Source organism: Nomia melanderi, chromosome 14 (genome assembly GCF_051020985.1).
Source record: "Nomia melanderi isolate GNS246 chromosome 14, iyNomMela1, whole genome shotgun sequence".
Classification (NCBI taxonomy): domain Eukaryota; kingdom Metazoa; phylum Arthropoda; class Insecta; order Hymenoptera; family Halictidae; genus Nomia; species Nomia melanderi.
The window spans coordinates 4,958,038-4,977,617 of NC_135012.1; the positions used below are offsets into that span (position 1 = coordinate 4,958,038).

Genomic DNA, 19,580 nt, shown 5'->3' on the forward strand with positions numbered 1-19,580 from the left:
CAGCGCTCTGTTTGAATTTTCCATTGAACGCTTTCGACGGCAGATCGAACGCGATCCGTATAATATTCTCAAGGATTCTTATCTTTGTTTCCCTCGTTAAAAGGATGCAGAAGGTATCGATCGGAACAAGAGTGAAGAAGTGTTGAATTTGGTAAATTCACGTGGAACAATATCTCGCTCGTAAAGGGGATCTCTAACCTATCTGTGTGCCGGAGTGAACCGTTAATTTCGAAAAATTACGTTTCGGCAATTTATCATATTTGTCGGTACGTCGACCGTATAACTCATTCTTGTTTCATTGATACAGTTCTCAGATTGTTTGTCGTTCATTATGTACTCGGAAACGGGCAGATCCAACCATGATACGCAGGGGATAGATAATTCAGAAAAAGTCGAGGAAACAGTTGTGTTAGGTATATACTATCGATCGATTTCAAGAATATTGAAGTATACAGAAAAATAGATTTCATTGTATCGAATGTTTTCCAGAAAATTTACTCGAGTTGAAAGAAACAGTATCTCCAGAAAAAGTGAAAGAATTGTCAACGATCGGTACGCAGACCCCTCTAACGTTGATCAAAGTAACTGTAACGTCGTCGTCGGTGCGTCGGCAATTTATCGACAGTGCAGCAACACCGACGCGGTTCAGTTCTGTAACTGTCCACGATTACTTTCACGGATCCCGCGAAAACGTAAAGTCTTTTACAAAGCGACATATGTATTGCATGTGCATTGCTTGTTCGATTATTTCTCGAATTTTCATCGAACGCAGACCCCGGCCACGCTTAGCCGCGAAGTCACGACGCAAGCAACACCTCCTCATCCGTTATTGATGCCTAGATCGTCGCGGGATACTCTGCAAATGTCTGCCTCGTTTTCCTCTTTCAAGTCCGACCAAAGAAACGAGGTTCTAACCGTGACGACGGATTACGGAATACCCTCGCCAAATGCGATTAACGAATCTGGTACACTTTGTTAACGTTCCCTTTTATTTTACAATTTCATTCCGTCGCGACCCGTTACAATCGTTTAACCTTTGTATATTTCGTGAAGACGATCAAGACGTACGTTTATCCGTGCAAGGTTCGTATAGGCATTCGGATGCAATAAATCCGACGTCGAGTAATCGAGAAGCAACCAGAAGTATGTTGTCAACGCTGGAAATAGACCAGCAACGATGGAGCTTAACTAGTTGTTTACATTGCGCGTCGAGCGTGGATGATGAAGTACTCAAATTTAAATACTATAATCAGTGTTTCATAGCATTAAACCGTGCAGAGCAGCAGAATAATATGCCAATTTTTGAAAGGTAAACGAGAAAGGCATTGCAAACGCTAGAGTAGTATTTATTACGCCTTTTTTATTTACCTTCCAAAATTGAGAGATTATTCAGCTGGACTGTGTAAGATAATGGAGATTGATTACTGGATTAGCCAGAGATGTATGCTCGTATAAGAGATGCGCCACCGACGTATTCAACGATATTCGGTCGTACGACACGTAATTGGAGTCCATTTCGATCAACGAATCAGTCGTCTTTCATCGCTCCGATACCACCTCCTAGTTATGCCCAAGCCCAAGGGATTTGCTTCGCGTCCTGTTCAGCGGATCAGCTGCTTTCACGTAATAAAATATCCTATTCTCCGGAAATTGTTACAGACGACAGATTGCTAGTGATGTTAAAACATACCTCTCCGATTTACAATAATTTTCTTTCTCTTTTTCTTTTATAGCAAACGCGAATCGACTTTGGACCACAAGACCCACAACTGCCTTCTGTCCCCGTTGCACTACACTCGTCGTCACGACTGTAGAAGTTCGCCAGTCCATAATTACTCACGTTACCGCTTTCGCGCTTTTCTTATGCGGGTGCAAATCAATTTACAAACGTTTAACACGTTCCGTGTCGCGTGCGGCGTATACGACGCTGAACCTTCCGTTCAGGCCGTTTGGAATTTTCATTGAGAAACGAAGGATTTTTGAAAAATTTATTGTTGAGTTAAATGTAGGCGTCTTAACTCCTTGCTCTATGATCTATTTTTCAACTATGACTGATACAACAACTTTGCCGATAATAATTTATTGAAAAAAGAGAAATATTTATCATTACATTGTAGGGTAAACGTAGATGTAGAATACGCATGTTATTTTATTTTACAATATTATTTTTCTGTTGTTTATCATTATGTTGTGGGGTAAACGTAGACATAGAATACGCATAGAATAACAGAAAAATAATATTTCATTCGAATTCAAAGGAATTGAATAATATTCATGTTTGTTAGATCCTATTTAAAATGTTCACTACGAGTCTTACACGTTATTGTATGGCAAGGGGTTAATATCATCTATACTGCGTTTATTTGATTTTATTTAATTGTAAAAGTGTGGGTTGTATACGCCTCACGCGGCCTGAACGGAGAGTCTTAAAAAACGGCAAGCTACATACATATACACCACGCGTAATTGTGACGTTTCATTTGTTTCAGATGCTGGCCATGTTGCACGTTGCCGTACTGCATGAACACTTGCAAAAATATCGACCATTATTGTCCTGCTTGTCGCACGCATCTTGGAACCTACAGACCGTGTTGACCAATGCTTAGAAAAGTACTTGGAAAGTTGACTTTCTCACTTATCAGCCGACGCATCTAATACGTTCCGCCGTTAGAGAAATGTTTTGTAGTGCTTGTACAAAGAGAGATGAAAAGAGCATTATTTATAAAGATGTTATCGCTGCTTAACGTCAATGAATCTTCCGAAAGCATTGTCGCTGTACGAAGTAAGCCTGCGTCGCTGACGTGCTCACGGTTGCATCGATAGGGGCCGGGAGTCACTTAATTGCCGGTGTGAAAGTGAAATTGCTATCTCTTCACGAGGACTAAGTACAATGGCCGAGTGTCATAAACGTATTGCCAATGAAATTTCTTGACTTTCCCCTCGTTTGTTAACGTAGCGTCTAGATTCAAGTAAAATGCTTCTAGCTGTCCTTCAATTTGCCGCGTGATATACAGACCGTGTAAACGTCTCCTTGGGTATATTATCTTTTCGCACCTTGTGTTCTCTCTTAGTCATCCCACAACTATCGTTGGTCTGGCCCTAACGAATCCATTGCGATTAGAATAGCAACAGTGTCGAATCACTGCGTCCTTTTTCACTCGACGATGCGTAGTTACCATTTCCTTGTGTTACTGCTGTACGCGATCACGGCGTGCGTCGACACCGACGCATGGAGTACTTTAAGAAGATTCACAAGTTTCTGGCAAGGAAACACCATCCGACCGAATGAAACTTCATCGAGAGATTCATCGAGGAATGCGTTCCAGTCGACCAATGTCCAGACCGGTACACCGAATTACATCGCTCGAGAAAAACGAAGTAAGCGTCCCATCGTTGTTTCTTAGCACATTGCGCGCCGGCCTCATTTAACCCTTTGCACTCCGAAGTTTTTCACTAGAAATATTTCAACATTTTCTGATGAGATGAAAACGATATTTTGTAAAACCAACTCGACGAGAAATTTACGCGAATTGACGGACAAAGCTATTTTACGTCAATATTTCTCAGATTGATGCATTATATGAAGTATAATATTACATATCAAACTTTACAGCTTCACTGTAGGAAATCAACTGGTGACTCAGAGTCACCTCCCGAGTGCAAAGGGTTAATTGCTAGTTCTACATGAATGTAACATTTTAGATACGTATAACACCGACCCAAAGTAAAATTACAAAATCGAATTCCTTGTTCTTTTCAGTAAGTTAGAAATTTTGTTTTTGATTGATGTTTAGAGATGTATCAATATAGCCACCGACGCCTGCGTTTCTAGTAGTTGAAATTTAGCCCGCGTACAATGTGTTAACAATATTTCATTTATTGGAATCATTCTCTCTGGTTGTCTCGCACAGTTTTCCCGTTGTTCACCGTGGTGAGATTTGACAATAACATTTGTGTCGGGTTGAGCGGCGAGAATGGAACCTGTATAGCAGCATCGGAATGCTCGCAACGCGGCGGCGTGTCCAGCGGAATTTGCGCTAACGGCTATGGAGTTTGTTGCATTGGTAAATATATCTTTTTATTTTTCAATAGTTAATGGTATTATGATATCAGCAGAGAATACACATACAAGACAATGCTGTTCATTGATCAAATTATGGTCATTTGTCCCCACTCTGTACCCTTAACTTGCGCGCCATGTAATATCAAGGTCACGCAAGGTCACTAATACATACTTCATCGTATCAGTAACTGTATCCTGCGGCGAGACGACTAGCAATAACAATACCTATTTCGTTAACCCGAATTATCCGTCGAATTTCGATGGCACGGAATCTTGTCAGCTTAACCTCGTTAAATCCCATCCGGCTGTATGCCAATTCAGGTGAGTTTGCAACTGCATTTACAGAGTTTAACACGTCCAGTGTCACATGTATCACGTATGGTGCACGCCAATTTCTGTAAGAAAATATTCTTAAGGGAGACATGGTCACGGTGTATGTAATATCGATGGTGGTACGTGTTACAAAGCAGCGTGAACATAAAGGAACAATATCAAAATATATAAAAATGACGAAAAACTCGAATGTAACTTAATATTTTATTAAAAAAGTCAATGCAGTCCATAAGCAAAATATAACTGAAATTTCCGTGGCACGGAACGTGTTAATCGTTCGACGAAATCATTGAAGACGCATTCTACTTCTAGGTTGGACTTCATGCAGTTCAATATAAGGGGACCAGAAACCACGAACAACCAGTGCATTTATGATCAGTTCATCGTGTCAGGGGGGAACCCGGTACCCACTATTTGCGGTATCAATACTGGAAATCACAGTAGGTAGCAGCTGAACACGTTCGCTAGCAGCGCTTACTTCGTTGACGGTCTCCTCAATTATATTTTCTTCAATCCACTAAATCTTGGAAAGAAAATCTGAGAAAAATGAAAGTGAAACGAGTGATTGAGCTCCTAAATATAATGTCGTAGTTTATAATTTCTAACAACAATACCTATAGGACTCATTTCATTTTCATTCTGTAAAATATAGAATTACGGCCGTCAGAAATACGTGACGCTGGTAGCGAACGTGTTAAACAGTAACCGACTCGACGAGTAGTTTGTTCGAGACATTAAAGATCGGTATCGTACAGTTTACATTGACGCCGGTATCGGGCAAACGAATCCTGTCACGTTAACATTCGTCACGAGCGGAAATTCTTTCACCCGATCCTGGAAAGTCCGGGTGTCTCAGATACGTTGTGACACCATATACAGAGCGGAGGAGGGTTGCTTGCAATATTTCACCGGGATATCCGGTCAAATAAAATCGTTCAACTACGATCCAACCACCGGATTGCAATTGTCGAATCAGGAATACAGTATTTGCATTCGAATGGAAAGAAACTTTTGCGGGATTCAATACATGGCGTGCCCGGCAGATGGTAAGGAAGATGATCTGTATGTAGATAACTCGGTTTTCAAATGATCTATCGATATTTCCCATAATTCGTTGACGCGCGATAATTAGGCCTGACCGTGGTCTCGTCCAGTTCATCGCCAGCTTCGCAAATGATACGTAACAATGCGTTTACGTTAACTGGAAACACGCAAGGGACGCAAATCGCTTCGATGACCGGAGCTGCCTGCCAGACCGACTGGTTAACGATCCCGTGCGCGTCGAATTTGGGTAGATTACCGACCGCTACGACGATGTGCGTAGATCGAATTTGCGGCGGAACTTTCAACGCGGATAGTCAGAGCTTGAACTCGTCTTCCGTAGTTAGTGAGTATTTCCTTATTCGTATAAACTACTTTTGTTCCTATAATAACCGTTTGAGTGCCACGCGCCGCTTTCGCGCTCTTCAGATTTCATGTCGAAAAAACCGAAACGCGCTCAACATTTCAGACGCATGTACGCTACTTTTGTTGTATATAAGTGATCCAAGTAATACATTTTGTATTTCGTTGTTATCTATTATAAATTAACCCTCTATAGGCCGAATTTTGTTTCGTGATTATAATAAAATTTATGCAGTATGAAATTAATAAATATCAACATATAAACATAAATTAACAATGTATTCAGTAGTTTTAATAATTTTATTGAAACGAATATATTTTGTAACTTTGAAGTTACAATGACGTTGAACGTAAATGCCTGTGTGTACAAAAGTTTAAGTTAATTAATTCTTTAATGTTGTTCGTCATTTTGCAATAAAAAATTAAATAGATCAATTTAACCCGGTACATTGATGTGTGACTTCAAAGTCACACGAGCCTATAGAGGGTTAATATATATACATAATAGTATTAACATAGATTAAGATACAGAACAAAAGGAGCGCTATCGCGCAGTTCGGCCTTTCCTCGACCGTGTTTCTTTAAAAACCTCTGGTACTCAAACGGATAATAATGAAAATACTAATAATAATCTTTCCTTAGGCACAGTGAAGCCGTTCAGATTAATTTTTCACACGGACAGTACCGAAGCACCGAACGACGTCGGGAATAGGGGATTTTGTTTGAATTACGTGCAGCAACCTTGCACGACCAAGTTACGATGAGCTTCTCGTTCGCTGTCTTTATTCGGATCCCGTGTATATACAGGTAAACCAAAGAACAAGAAGAAACAAACTAAAGAACCCAACGCTAAAGAGAAAGTACCAGTTAAAATAGTTTTGTAAACATACACGTACTTTATTTAATCGCGATAGTCCGCGAATGTTATCAGATCAACGAGAAGTCACATTATATTAACATAACATAGTATCACCAGTAGAGACCCGAAGCATATAACAGAGAGGTAGGTTTAAGTTTTATCCTTAGGAGATACTGAGTTTCAGTTGAATATCTCGGACAGAGAAGGACGTAAAAGTGTGTTAAGAAGTACATATACAATCTACATGATTTAATCGCCGAAGTGTTCATGTATCGTGTTCGTTTGGTTACCATTATCTAAGATGAACTCTACTTTCCTCGCTTATTTGGATAATATCATAATTGACGCACACATACACACGCACACACACACACCCACACGACGAGTGGAAATGAACACGTTTCTCAACATCTTAGAAATGTTTCTTTTTTAAAAACGCATCGTCGCTAAAAATGCAAGTTCTCCTCGGCCCTCGAGATTCCTTTGGTTTTCCATTGAACGCATTTAACACATTTAATACAGATCCGCAATCCGATTACGATGATGAGAGTGAAAATAAGAAAATGATGATTTTTGTACGTTGTTCGACACTCCATCGTTAACATTTTGTATCGCCGTCTTAATTGAACAACGGGCGTGCCTGTTCACGGTGCACGCCCCGTATTTATCGAATATTCTGCCTATACCTAGATCAAGTCTTGTTACAGGCCGTTTGATAGCTCTTCGAAAAACAGGGACAACGATCGTCGGACATTTCAACCGATCGCTCGAGACGATTACGTTTTGTGCCAACAAGTACCCTTCATCCTCGCAATTCGAACAATGTAGGCTACGATCGTGTAAATGGACGATCCGTTGACTAGATTTGATACAAACGGGTTCTTCTTTCTGCCCCGGATTCATCGTAAAAATTACAGTCCGAATGAACAATATTTTATTGTCATACGTAACGCAATGGAAATAAATTTGTAATACGATCAATTCCGATCTCGAATAGCTTTCAATCTCGAGATTCGATGCGTCATTGTTTTACAACGTTATTAACACCTTGTTGTTAACAAGTAGGAAAGAACTTTCTAATATTCAACATCGAGTATTTGATTAATCAGCAACGGGAACGCTATCGTTCGTTTACCAGAATATGCAGTGAGATCAACAGTTATCATAGTTCTCTCTCAGGTTTCTCCACTATGTTGAAACGGACCATTAAACGTTTATCCTCTTTAACTACAAGCTATTCTCCGTTAGTACGGATTGCCGTTGTATATTACAGGTCGTAAGTGAATAGAAGTTAAACAAGTTGTAAAAAAATACGTGAGAGAATTAGAAAAGTATATAGTGTTCTAAAATTGGTCGATAGTTGAATAGTGCACGGTCACGGTGCGAGAAGTTTCTTTTTTTTGAGCGTTTTCGAATAGAAACACGTAGAAAAATGGTATCGATCAATTTCGTTCAGAAAGTGTGTCTGACTTTGTAGTCTGAAAGCGTGTGTCGCAACATAGCAATTCAATGGAATCGAGTGTTGCCGTAGTTCCGAAATCGTTCGAAGGATGCTTAACTCGTGCGTGTCGCTTCAGTACATAATAAAAACAAACAAACGAAGAGTTAATTTCTTTTGAGCGTACAAAGACTGCGATGACGTAGGGTCATCTCGCGATCTTCCGTTTCACGCGAAACGATTAGATTGAACGGACCCTGTTCCGCGATTAGGACTCCTTCGTCGAGGACGCTTTCATGAAGTAAGTCATCAGGTCGATAGGCAGCGGGAACACGATCGTTGAGTTCTTCTCCGCGGAGATGGTGCTCAGAGTCTGTAAAACGACGGAGTGTGAGAAGATTTAACCGCCGCAAAACACTTCAGAGCTTTATGCATCGCTCATTCTTTTCTAGCAAAGATAAAAAGGAACGATTACTTCCTTTTTGGTATTGCGATTATCAGGTTACACTATTATCTATTTACGCCATTGAACATTGTCATTCGACGTCAGTTGTCCGACAAATTATAATTGTCTCCAAGTAATTTGGAAGCTCCGGTCGTCGATGACCACCGTGGCAGTCAACGTGTTAATCCTTTGCACTCGAGAATATTTTTCTCAACAAATATTCATTATTTTCTGATGAAATATCAATGATTAGTTTTACAACTAACATAAAGAACTACCTTGTATAAATTAAGTGACAGAACTAGTTTATTTCGATGTTCCATGTGTCGATACATTATATAAAATTTGATAGTGAATTCTAAATTTGATCATTTTGTTCGATCAAATCAAATGGCGATTGAAAGGCGCCACTCGAGTGCAGAAGGTTAACACGTTAAACGCCACGAAAATCTTGGCCGTTTTTTTGTAGAGCTATTCTTTATCAACAATCTATTATCAACTTCGTTACGTTATTGAACATTTTGATTCGACATCGGTTATCTCGCATGTTACGATTGTTTTCAAGTAACTCAGAAGCGTCAGTCAACTGTGACTGACATGGCGCTTAACGTGTCGACATTAGGTTTACAGAACGCGCCAATTAGACGCGTATCGGATTTTATAAACACTATTTAGTATATATTCACGTCGACTTTGATTGATGCAATTCTACCAGTATGTACTTGAATTATTTGTTTTGAAGCCTCGAAATTCAAAATCCGAATGAACGAACATAAATGTTTCTAGAAGCAGTAGAATAAACCGTAAAGCTATCGAACATTTAATACGATTAACACGTAATCCCTACAAAAATTGTAACAATAGATTACTCTCGTTATCTTCAGACATTCATTATAGTGTTCGAGTGAATATCTTCAAAATCATTTCGAATATTTAATGCTTTTAACATTTAGCCAACCGAATGGAGAGGTCTCCCACTTTACACTTAGCAACGTATTCCCTTTTAGTCTGTTTATCTTTTCTTTTGTTGTTTAGTAAGTCTTGAAGTGGGATTATTTGCAATTCATCAAATTGCGGTTCTCGTTTGTACAAAACTCAGTTTCTAACCGAATTAATTTAACGAGTTCAATTGAAGATAATGGAGGAGGTTGTAGTTATAGTTAAGATATCAATAATCGCGAAACAAAACAACCGGGACCAGTCATTTTGATCGGTATAGTTGTTCTAGTGTTAATAGTCCTGATCGACTGTGTTTACCTGCAGGTAACGTAGCTGCAACGCGGCAGGAGAATCTCCTATCACCTCGGAAGCCTCCCTCAACGCGCGGCTGGCCTTCTGTTCACCTTCGGCAGCGATCACCTGCGATCAACGCGAGTACATTATATCCGTGAACCGATGAGATTCGAGAAGATAACGAAACGGAAAGGCAAACCTTCGCGCGAGCCTCGCGAGCTGCTTCAGCTTCCGCGGCCATGGCTCTCTGCAACTGGATAGGTAGCCTCACGTCTTTGCTGCGAAACATTGAAGAATGCAATGATTTTCTTAGTAGAACTGTATATTTTAACCGTAATTTTATTTGACAAGAAAGAACACACAGTTTGTTATAAACATTGCAAGCAAAACACGTTCCGCGTCGAGCTGTTTTCGAACAAGTGTCATTACATCCCTACGGAACGTGTTAACGCGTTGAATGCCGCACGATTTTATAAAGCGAAGTACACAAAATAGGAAAAATATGATATTGAATTATTCGATTGAATTGCATTATTGTTATTGTTGCACGTTCTTCTAGTTGAATGTCACGAAATTAGGTAGCATTATTTGTAATATAGAAATGTTTCCAAATAATCGTCGTTTCATTGAGTGAACCATAGTAATTCAATTTGGGTGGGGGTCACCGGTGACCCCTACGACATTCAACGTGATAACACTAGGTTTACGGGCATTTATTGTACATTTCATTTTATTATTCCTAAAAGAATTGATGCTCGTTTATTTAGATTGTGGAAACTGGAGATTTGAAAGTAGGTAATTGGGGTACATGTCAGTGTGATTGCATCAATCAAAATCGGCGTAAACGTTTACAAAATTATATTTCTAAAATCCAATATGCGTCAATTTGACGCGTTCCGTAAACCTAGTGTTCTGCGACAGCCTAAATTGCATATCGTACTTTCACGGACCAGTGTGTCCTCAGTAACAAAAAAACTATGTAAAGCGATAGACGGATTTCGGTACTCACATTTCTACTCGCTCGACTTTGATTCCCCACGTGTCGGTAGCCTCGTCCAGCGATACCTGACGGTACAATGGTACACGTGACTGTTTGCAATCGTTATCTCGTCGCTTTAGGGGATCAATTAACCTTTTCAGATCTGTGTTTCCCAACCTTTTTTGTGCCATGCCCCACTTAAGCCTTTCTAAAATTCTTATGCCCCCCTATGTAACATATATACAATTTTTAATATTATATTGTAATATTCTTATAATATTTATTATAATATTTTTGCTATCTTGTTTACATGTGCAAATATTGTGAAATATATGAAGTGATATTTCAAATTTCAAATTGCCCCCCTTAAAAATCAAATTGGCAACGGCCCTACGTTGGGAAACACTCTTAGATACTATACGCTACTATACTGATTTTCATGTGTACCATCGTTTTGAACAGTACGCCATTACAACGGCTCAACTCTTTCTGTCATCGATAGCTGTGCACATTATAGTCTAATCCTTCGGTTTCCAACCTTTATATTACTACGCTTCCCTAAAAAGAACATTTTTTCCACGCCTCCCTATCTTTTAACAGATATAATAATATAGACATAAATAATAGTAACTTTATTACAAAATAAACCTTACTTCACTGAATTTCTACTGTTACGTTACGATACGAAGTTTATTTATTTGTAGATAGTATGGTATGAACATTAATTCTTTATTAAAAATTGTTGCGCCTCCCAAGTTAGAAACCGCGGATCTAATTTACCATAATTGCACAGTGGAACGTTCAGTCTCAAATCACATATTTATGATTCGCAGACCGCGTGAAACCTTGCCGTACAGGAGTGTAGCTTCGTGACTAGTCCGCCGTAGCTTAACACGTTCACTGTCACGAAAAACATCAGTGTCTTATGTATCACTTATTCCTTTGTATCAAAGATAAAATGGGCGAATTATTAATTATCTGCTACCACGATTTCTACGGTACACTGTTACCTAGTTCTATACGCTATTGAACATTCTCGACGTCAGTTGTCTTATGAATTATAATTGTCCCCAAGTGATTTGGAAGCTCCGGTCACCGGTGACCACCGTCGCAGTCAACGTGTTAACCCCTTGCACTCCACGATATTTTTCATTACGAACATTCATTATTTTCTGGCGAAATATTAACATTATTCGCTACTTACATACAGAAGCATCTAGCATAAATTATGAGATAGAATTCTTTTATTTCCGTTTCATATGTTAACCCTTTGTACTCGGGAGGTTACTTTCAGTTACCACTCGATTTGACGCAGTAAAACTATAAAATCTGATCTATAATATCTAACTTTGTATAACGACCCGATACATGAAATATTGGAATAAAATAGCTTTGTTCCTCAATGTACTTGTGATTTCCCATCGAGTTAGTCTCAAAGATTATCGTCTTCGCCTCGTCAAACAATGTTAAATATTTCCAGCGAGAAACTCCCGAGTGCAAAGGATTAATACCTTATTCAATATTTTATGTTGAATTTTTTACTTTACAATTTTGCTGCGTTCAATCAAGTGGCGACTGAGAGTCGCCCCTCGAGTGCAAAGGGTTGAATACTTAAATACCTGCATGTTCCCGGAGATTGTTTCGCGCTCGCTGAGGATTTCGTGAAGCGGCCGGGTGCCCATGGTGTTCCGAAGCATGGTCTGAGCCAGCAGTCTGGTGCTGTGGTGAGCGTTCTCGACGTTCGCGATCGAGATGGTCGCGTTGTTTACGCGGTAATACACCACCGCGTCGACGGACACCGTCACGCTGTCCTTCGTCAACACCTGCGGCAACGCGACAATTAAACGTGCATCGGATTTTATAAACACAATTTGGTATATATCCATGTCGACTTTGGTTGATGCAATTCTGCCAGTATGTACTTCAATTATATACTTTGAAACTAAATACCAAAATCCGAATGAACGAACATGACTTTCTCTAAGAACAGCAGAATAAACCGTACAACGCATGCCCGTAAACCTTGTGTTAACGCTAGAACCGAGCATTTAACCCTTTGCACTCGAAAGGTGACTCTGTCACCACTTGATTTGATACAGCAAAACCATGAAGTTGAATACTTAGTATTTTAAATTAAATTTTGTATTCCAATGTGAAATATTTAAATAAAATAGCTTTGTTGCTTAATTTATCTGTGAATTATCGTTACATTAGTTTCAAACAATGTCGTCTTTATCTCATCAGAAAATGTTCAAATATCTCTACTGGAAAACTTCCGAGTGCAAAGGGTTAATACGATTGACATGTAACCCGTATAAAAATTGTAATAATAGATTATTCTATTGGAATTTACCTCTTGCGGAGGTACATCGTACGTGCGAGTCCGCAGATCGACGCGAGCGTAGTTGTCCACGCAGGGCAGGATAAAAAAGATCCCTGAAAATGGGAAGGTTTCCATTCCACGTTGAATTTCCTGTCGATTCTTTAACACGCTCGCATACTACTTCTACGTGTTCTTATATTATAATAACCATGTTTCAAATGTCTAAAATTTATATGAACAACATATCACACCAAATAATTGCAAGAAAGACACGGCCAGTGAGAGTACTTCAAATTCGAATATTTTCTTTGAAATTCTCTATTTTCTATATAGAAAATGAAACTAATCCTACAGATATAGTTAGTAAAATAAGCTACGAAATTACATTTACAGATTCAATGGCTCGTTTCAGCTTCGTTTGTTTCAACAGCGTGTTTAGAAGATTTATTGAATTGAACGGAACATTATAATTGAGAGGATCGTTGAAACAAACGCTGATAGTGAACGTGTTAACGAGACATTACCGGGTCCTTTGGCGCCACCGGACAGAAGCCGCCCTAGACGAAATATCACGGCCCTCTCGTATTCCTGTACCACCTGAAGGGAAACGAGAGGATATCAAATCACCAGTATCGCAGGTTAAACGGTCTAACCAATCGATGTCGTGATTTACAGGTAGCGCGAGCGACGCGGGAAAGCGGAAGGAGGAAGTGAATGAACACCGGCGGCGATCGCGACAAACCCGAGGGGCAAGAATAGCATCGGCGAGTGGATAATTGGTATTTTTAGATTGATAGTACACCGAGGAGGAAGCGATATCCGACGGTCTCTTACCTTGAAACAGATGAACAAGGAAAACGGCATCGTCAGGACCACGACGACCCAGGATAACGCCACGAGGATGTGCCCGCAGTTGTTGGTGTGCTCTTGTTCAACGGTTTCCGCTGAAACATTCGACGACCGTTACCATAAACAAGTTCAAACGCATCGTTTCAGTTTCAGACATAGAGCGGTGAACGTTTCCTTCGAAGAAAATCGCCGATCTTTGCGTTTTGCTGTATAACAAGTTACCTCCATCGCTGCATCGTTGGAAACTATCGCTAAGGACAGCTCCCTAGGCGTACTCTGACGCGATACCGTTCAATTAGTCGGACCCGAAGAACAAAGGGAGACCGTTAGCGTACACCGGGGATATCGGGACAAGTGTCTACTCGGCTAGAAGTTATTCGAGGATCGCTCAGCTTGGCTGCACGGGTAATCGATAGCTCATCGCGTCTGGAACGTCGCTCTTCATCCTACTTGGCAAGATTTTCGAAGAAACAACAGGTCCCTCTTTATCAGCGAGTGTGTCTAGCATGTAAGCGGGTTAGCACAGTGCTCTATAAATTTCCGAATCGATCGTTACCAGGTCGGTCAATTATTTCACATGTCTATAACGCTTCTGTCAGGCGACAAGATTAGAATCTAGTCGCTCCGTTTGTTCGCCGGTTACAATGTTAATTGTTCACGTCCGACGTTCGTTCATTCGCCGAACGCCTAACGCGTCGTTTCAACATAGAGCCGTTCTTACATTATTCTTCCAACAAACAACGAACATCCTCGCCCGTTGACACTACCGCGGTCCCCATTTCGTACGATTTAAGAGTGATAGCCGGAGATGCGTATTTATAGCGACGTTCATTTCTCCTATTGATTGTATGAATACCGTCGGTTTGCGCGGATCGATATGAACACACTGTGTGTACAACCTACATTCGAAGAACGACAGCTGCGATAGATGGAACGACGATTTCCCGGCACGGTCAATATTCGGTACCAAGCGGCTCACAGCGGACCGACGCTGATCGGAGATCGTAGCTGGTTTCCGACGCGATGACCTCTTACCGTTCGTCATCCCGATTATTGGATTCGATGCGGCCATCGAAAGTGGACCCCGCGGATCCTTCGAAGCGTCGCCGAACTCTGCTCGAGGAGGATGACTTCGGAGGAGGGTGACGGCCTGTCGTTCAACGGGGGAACGAAACGAGGGAGGTCGAACCGTAGCGTCATTCACGTCTCACCGTTCACTGAGAGCAGTCGTCTACCTGTCCTATATTTAACCACCCACGTAGCAAAGTCCTCCCTCGCTCTATTCCTCCTCCGGGCGTTCTCTCGCCCAGTCCGCTCCAATCTCTTTCTCTTCCTGTCCATCTCTTCTCGCCTCTCCTTCTCGCTTCGGTGATACTGGCATGCGCGTACCGCGCTGCTACCCCTTCCCACCCTGTCCGCGACTACCGTCATCTTCTGGACGTTGCTCCATTCCAATTTTCCTGGGCGTTCGATCGTTGTCTTCCCGAAAATCGATCGACGTCGCCCAGAGAAACGAATATAGTCTAGATCAGCGGTGTCCAACTTACTCCCATCGCGCTGGTTAATCGAAAACACCGTTGCTCTACTGTCTCTAACCCTTTGCACTTGACAGGTGGGTCTCGGTTACCATTTGATATGGCAAAATTACAAAGTGTTATATATATATATATATAGTATTAACCCTTTGCGGACGAAGACACTTGAAAGTATACAAAATTTTGAGTATACGAAGCCAAATTGTACAGATGCTTAACACGCTGAATGCCGCACGATTTTGTAGTATAAAATACTTTAAATGGAAAAAATATAATATTAAATCATTTGATTGAATTGCATTGTTATTATTGCAGGTTCATCTAGTTGAATGTCACCACATTAGTTAGCATTATTTATAATATAGAAACGATTTCAAATAATCATGGTTTAATCGAGTGAACTATAGTAATTCGATTTGGTTGGGGGTCACCGGTGACCCCCATGGCATTCAACGTGTTAACACGTTCACGCCGGCGTGTACCACCGGTGGCTTACAGTAAGATATCACGTTAGAGTGTTGGCTCATTAGACGGTGTGTAATTAGAAAACATTGCCATATAGTTGAGAATTAATTTACTTACTGATCGTTTCAATATTTTTATCAATTTTGAGAATTCAGTCGCCAAATGGGGAAGAGTGGAAATTACAGCGCCGGTGTAAACGTATTAAATGATAGGGAACAAAATAAACAACCTACTGATCTTTCGCTGTTTTAGTCATTAAATCGTTTGTATAGAACTTTGTATTGATCTCAAAAATTTGATCTCGCTGGAATGTCGACATTCGTCCTCAAAGGATTAAGTCTCGTACAACGCATCAATGTGTGAAATATCTCTGTAAAATAGCTTTGTTTATTAATTTACTAACTAACATTTTCTAATGAAGCAAAGACTATACTTTGTGAAACTAACTCGAAGAGAAATCACGTGTACATTGAGGAACAAAGCTATCTTGTTTCAATGTTTCTCAAATTGCTGCGTACGTGGCACTGTATTAACCAGTTAACTGTGTTTGACAAGTATACGCGTCATCGTAAAGCTCGACGATATTATTTATTTATTATTTTTTCACCGTACGAAATCAATCGGTGAGAGTCACCCGGAGTGCAAACGGTTAATTCGTCCGAGAGTACGTATACAACCAGATCTATGTTCGATACAAGCGGATGAAAGTCTAGAGAAAGCAACTTCCGCGAGGGAGAGTCACTAGACACTTGGTTTAGATTTAATCGGTAGCGTGTCAGCCAGAGGATCGGGACGCCGAAAATTCCCGTCGCATTCAAAGCTTACGAGTGACGTGGAACGGTATTGCACTCGAGGGAGGCAAATTCGTGCACGCGTCGCGTGCGATTGTCGGCCGCCGCATGAAATATGCGGGAGGCTGGTAAATTAGCCGCGAGACAACGGGCGGGACGCTCGTGTGTCGTCCGTTGGGAGAAAGTGGAGCGATACGTAGCGCGATGAATAAGTACGAGCAGTAGGGTAACCGTGCCATAATGGTTTATTATTCGCTGCGGATGTCCGTCGTCTAATATTTACGCGTATCGAGCCAGGCCGAGTAATATTAACGACCGCCGCGAATCGAAGATTCTGCCCCGGCCGCGGCGCGTTCCCGTTCGAACCATGAATTACGATCCATACCGGCGCTCATTCACGATTTCACGGGGAATATTCCATTTCGCGGACCCGCGCCGATCGATTCGCGCTCGCCAACGATTCGCCGGTCGCGTTTATAGCCGGCCGGTCGCAGTTCACGCGCAAGGTGAATGCTAAACGATTCAAGTTCACCTGTGTAAGGCAATGAACGGCTCCCACGAGATCGTGTGTGAAACCCTTCCGTCCGTATCCTTTGGATCTCCTTGATCTTCAACGTGAACGCTCGATCGACGGTTATTTATTGTACAGTTCGTTCCATCGTTTCTCAAGACGTTGATATTCGTTCGTTTGGATCTTGGAAATTAGACGTTTAACAGTAGACAATTAGGATACACATTAGAGTAACCATATCAATCAAAATCGATCCGAATGTTTATGAATGTTTATAAAATTCAATATGAGTAATTGACTGGTTCCGTAATTGTTATCATAATATATTAACCGTTAATATTATTATAATGTATTATCTATAATAATTATCTCAAAGTGTCTCCGTTGTAATTTTGTTATATCATATCAAACGTTGACTGAGAATCACCTCTCGAGTGCAAACGGTTAACCCTTTGCGGACGAAGAATCTTTAATCCTTTGCACTCCAGAGGCGCCTCTCAATCGCCAAACGATTTGACACGGCGAAACTGTAAAGTTTGATATTTAATATTAAACTTTGTATAATGCATCGATGTACGAAATATTGAAAGAGAATAGTTCTCTTCCTCAATGCATGTGAGATTTCTTAACACTAGGTTTACGGAACGCGTCAGTTTGACGCAGATTGAATTTTATAAACATTATTTGGTAAATGTTTCAATCGGTTTTCATTGATCCAATTACACGAATATGAATCCTGATTGTCTATTTCTACATAAACCTAATGTTAATTTAATCTAAAAAAATGTCATCTGTATCTCTTTAGAAAATATTGAACATTTCCGGTAAACAGCTTCTGGAGTACAAAGGGTTAATGTTTACTAAACCTTTAACAGAGGAAGCTAAATTATACATCGATCATTACAATTAATCATTTGTTTGCGACTTATTCTTCCGGACACGAACATTTCATCTCAAAATTTCACATTCGCCCGCAAAGGGTTAACCGGAAGCATTTCGAAATTTCTAACTAGACACAGACGATATTCTTTGAAATCAACTTAAAGAGAAATCACAAGTGAATTGAGAAACAAAGCTTTTTTGTCCCAATATTTTACATACCGATGCATTACATACAGCTCAATATTGAATATCGAATTTTATTTAGTACATGAAATCAAGTGGTGACTGAGAGTCACCCCTCGAGTGCAAAGGGTTAACATGTATAAGTCCCTCGCTAACAGCTGTATACCACTTTCCCCATTCCCCCGCCTGCCGGCACGTACACTGGTTATTGCGCGTAATGGGACGTTTGACCTTCTTTACACTTGAGTAATATTTCATACGCGACTCATACTTCGATCTCGCGAATTGAATGCCAGGTACACGTAAGCGAACAGGCTTACGATTGTTCACCGAGACCTAAATCTTTCCGTTTCCCGTTTCTAGATCCTCCGATGTGCCTGTCTCTCACTATGAACCGGAACAGCCACCGACAACGTGAAAAGAAGTTGACCGATTACTCACCGCCGATCACACGGTTCTGTATGTCGTCCGGCCGCGAGTTGATCTGTATCGTGGATCCGTTTCCATTGCTGATGTTTGCCATAGGAATGGATGTATCGGGATTTACTCGTGCCTCGAATCTCGACACCTAAACCAGCGAAACACACTTGTCGGGTGATACACGCGCGACGGAGGCGGGACGAGCGACATCGCGAGAAGAGGAGAACCGACTCCGAGACGCGCGCGGCATCCGCGGATCTACGGATTCTACTTGAAAGTTCGACCGAGGCGAACGATCAGAATTTACCTTCATCATGGTACTTCGCTACAGTTCCCTCGAGAACTGTGTTTCCGGTCCCTGGCCCGGTGATCTTAGCTACAACGCGGGATCGCGGTGCGGAAGCGTGCGCGTGTATCACACGACGTCATCGTGGTCATGGAAATGTTTGACAGTTAATTGGAATCGGGAGACGATCAGGACACGCGAAAACCGAATCGCGACGCGTCGCTGCCACCAGCCAGTGGACTTTCCGAATTCTCTGCGAGTCTCGCGAATTTTTCAGCTTATCGCGCGACTCGAATGAAAGAGGGCTGTATCGAGGCCGGGAGGTATTCCCGGATTGCCGCGGAAACGGGTCACAGCTGGTCCCGTCGCGAATGCGTGCTAGGTTCGCTCGAGTGTTGGGGTTGGTCGGGAACGAGTGAATAGGAAACAGTTCGGTTAGTCACCTTGCGTGTTGGTCGCAGCGTGTCGCCGAAAGAACTAAACGGCTGCGAACGAAGCTACGTAGGCGTCGTGGTGTCGCTGACGCTTTGTCCGACGACGGCCGCCACCCTAACTAGTAGTACAGGGGAATATATTGTCGG

General features: G+C 41.3%; 3 protein-coding genes and 1 long non-coding RNA gene across 7 annotated transcripts; 2 read left to right on the plus strand and 2 right to left on the minus strand.

Moving 5' to 3' along the window:
- The first annotated feature begins 5 nt into the window (after positions 1-5).
- Positions 6-2,621, plus strand: LOC116427193 (uncharacterized). The gene is made up of 5 exons (XM_076373675.1): positions 6-151; positions 308-413; positions 490-692; positions 773-965; positions 2,490-2,621. Exons 2-5 carry the CDS (start codon positions 332-334, stop codon positions 2,522-2,524), a joined length of 513 nt encoding a protein of 170 aa, XP_076229790.1. The 5' UTR covers positions 6-151; positions 308-331; the 3' UTR covers positions 2,525-2,621.
- LOC143175269 (uncharacterized) lies at positions 969-2,608 on the minus strand. The gene is made up of 3 exons (XR_013000020.1): positions 2,450-2,608; positions 1,691-1,808; positions 969-1,613 (listed from the first exon to the last, which is right to left on the minus strand). It is a non-coding gene; the product is annotated as an uncharacterized LOC143175269 (long non-coding RNA).
- A 40-nt stretch (positions 2,622-2,661) lies between the features above and the next one.
- LOC116427190 (uncharacterized) lies at positions 2,662-6,593 on the plus strand. The gene is made up of 7 exons (XM_031977228.2): positions 2,662-3,378; positions 3,912-4,064; positions 4,249-4,384; positions 4,709-4,836; positions 5,152-5,442; positions 5,529-5,783; positions 6,443-6,593. The coding sequence occupies exons 1-7, from the start codon at positions 3,165-3,167 to the stop codon at positions 6,562-6,564; spliced, it is 1,299 nt and encodes a 432-aa protein (XP_031833088.1). The 5' UTR covers positions 2,662-3,164; the 3' UTR covers positions 6,565-6,593.
- LOC116427191 (band 7 protein AGAP004871) lies at positions 6,082-19,545 on the minus strand. 4 transcript variants are annotated; one of them, XM_031977229.2, is made up of 11 exons: positions 19,443-19,523; positions 19,021-19,089; positions 18,735-18,861; positions 13,912-14,021; positions 13,602-13,674; positions 13,108-13,190; positions 12,374-12,577; positions 10,785-10,840; positions 9,975-10,053; positions 9,800-9,901; positions 6,082-8,470 (listed from the first exon to the last, which is right to left on the minus strand). In XM_031977229.2, the coding sequence occupies exons 2-11, from the start codon at positions 19,027-19,029 to the stop codon at positions 8,366-8,368; spliced, it is 948 nt and encodes a 315-aa protein (XP_031833089.1). In that variant the 5' UTR covers positions 19,030-19,089; positions 19,443-19,523; the 3' UTR covers positions 6,082-8,365. The 4 variants fall into 4 exon arrangements, with proteins under 4 accessions (XP_031833089.1, XP_031833091.1, XP_076229789.1 ...); XM_031977231.2 differs by lacking the exon at positions 19,021-19,089 and having other exon boundaries at positions 19,443-19,545; XM_076373674.1 differs by lacking the exon at positions 19,443-19,523 and having other exon boundaries at positions 19,021-19,410.
- Positions 19,546-19,580: the final 35 nt, after the last annotated feature.

What these genes read in the sequence shown, in the direction of transcription:
- LOC116427190 (XM_031977228.2), top strand. Translation starts at nt 3,165, where the DNA reads ATGCGTAGTTACCATTTCCTTGTGTTACTGCTGTACGCGATCACGGCG. An exon ending in CATGGCGTGCCCGGCAGATG is followed by an intron (nt 5,443 to 5,528) that starts GTAAGGAAGATG and finishes CGCGATAATTAG; the next exon opens with GCCTGACCGTGGTCTCGTCC. An exon ending in GAACTCGTCTTCCGTAGTTA is followed by an intron (nt 5,784 to 6,442) that starts GTGAGTATTTCC and finishes ATCTTTCCTTAG; the next exon opens with GCACAGTGAAGCCGTTCAGA.
- LOC116427193 (XM_076373675.1), top strand. Translation starts at nt 332, where the DNA reads ATGTACTCGGAAACGGGCAGATCCAACCATGATACGCAGGGGATAGAT. An exon ending in CGAGGAAACAGTTGTGTTAG is followed by an intron (nt 414 to 489) that starts GTATATACTATC and finishes AATGTTTTCCAG; the next exon opens with AAAATTTACTCGAGTTGAAA. An exon ending in AAATGCGATTAACGAATCTG is followed by an intron (nt 966 to 2,489) that starts GTACACTTTGTT and finishes CATTTGTTTCAG; the next exon opens with ATGCTGGCCATGTTGCACGT.
- LOC116427191 (XM_031977229.2), bottom strand. An exon ending in CCTTGTTCATCTGTTTCAAG is followed by an intron (nt 13,675 to 13,911) that starts GTAAGAGACCGT and finishes GTTTCCCTTCAG; the next exon opens with GTGGTACAGGAATACGAGAG. An exon ending in TGCAGCTACGTTACCTGCAG is followed by an intron (nt 8,471 to 9,799) that starts GTAAACACAGTC and finishes GTCGTTTTACAG; the next exon opens with ACTCTGAGCACCATCTCCGC.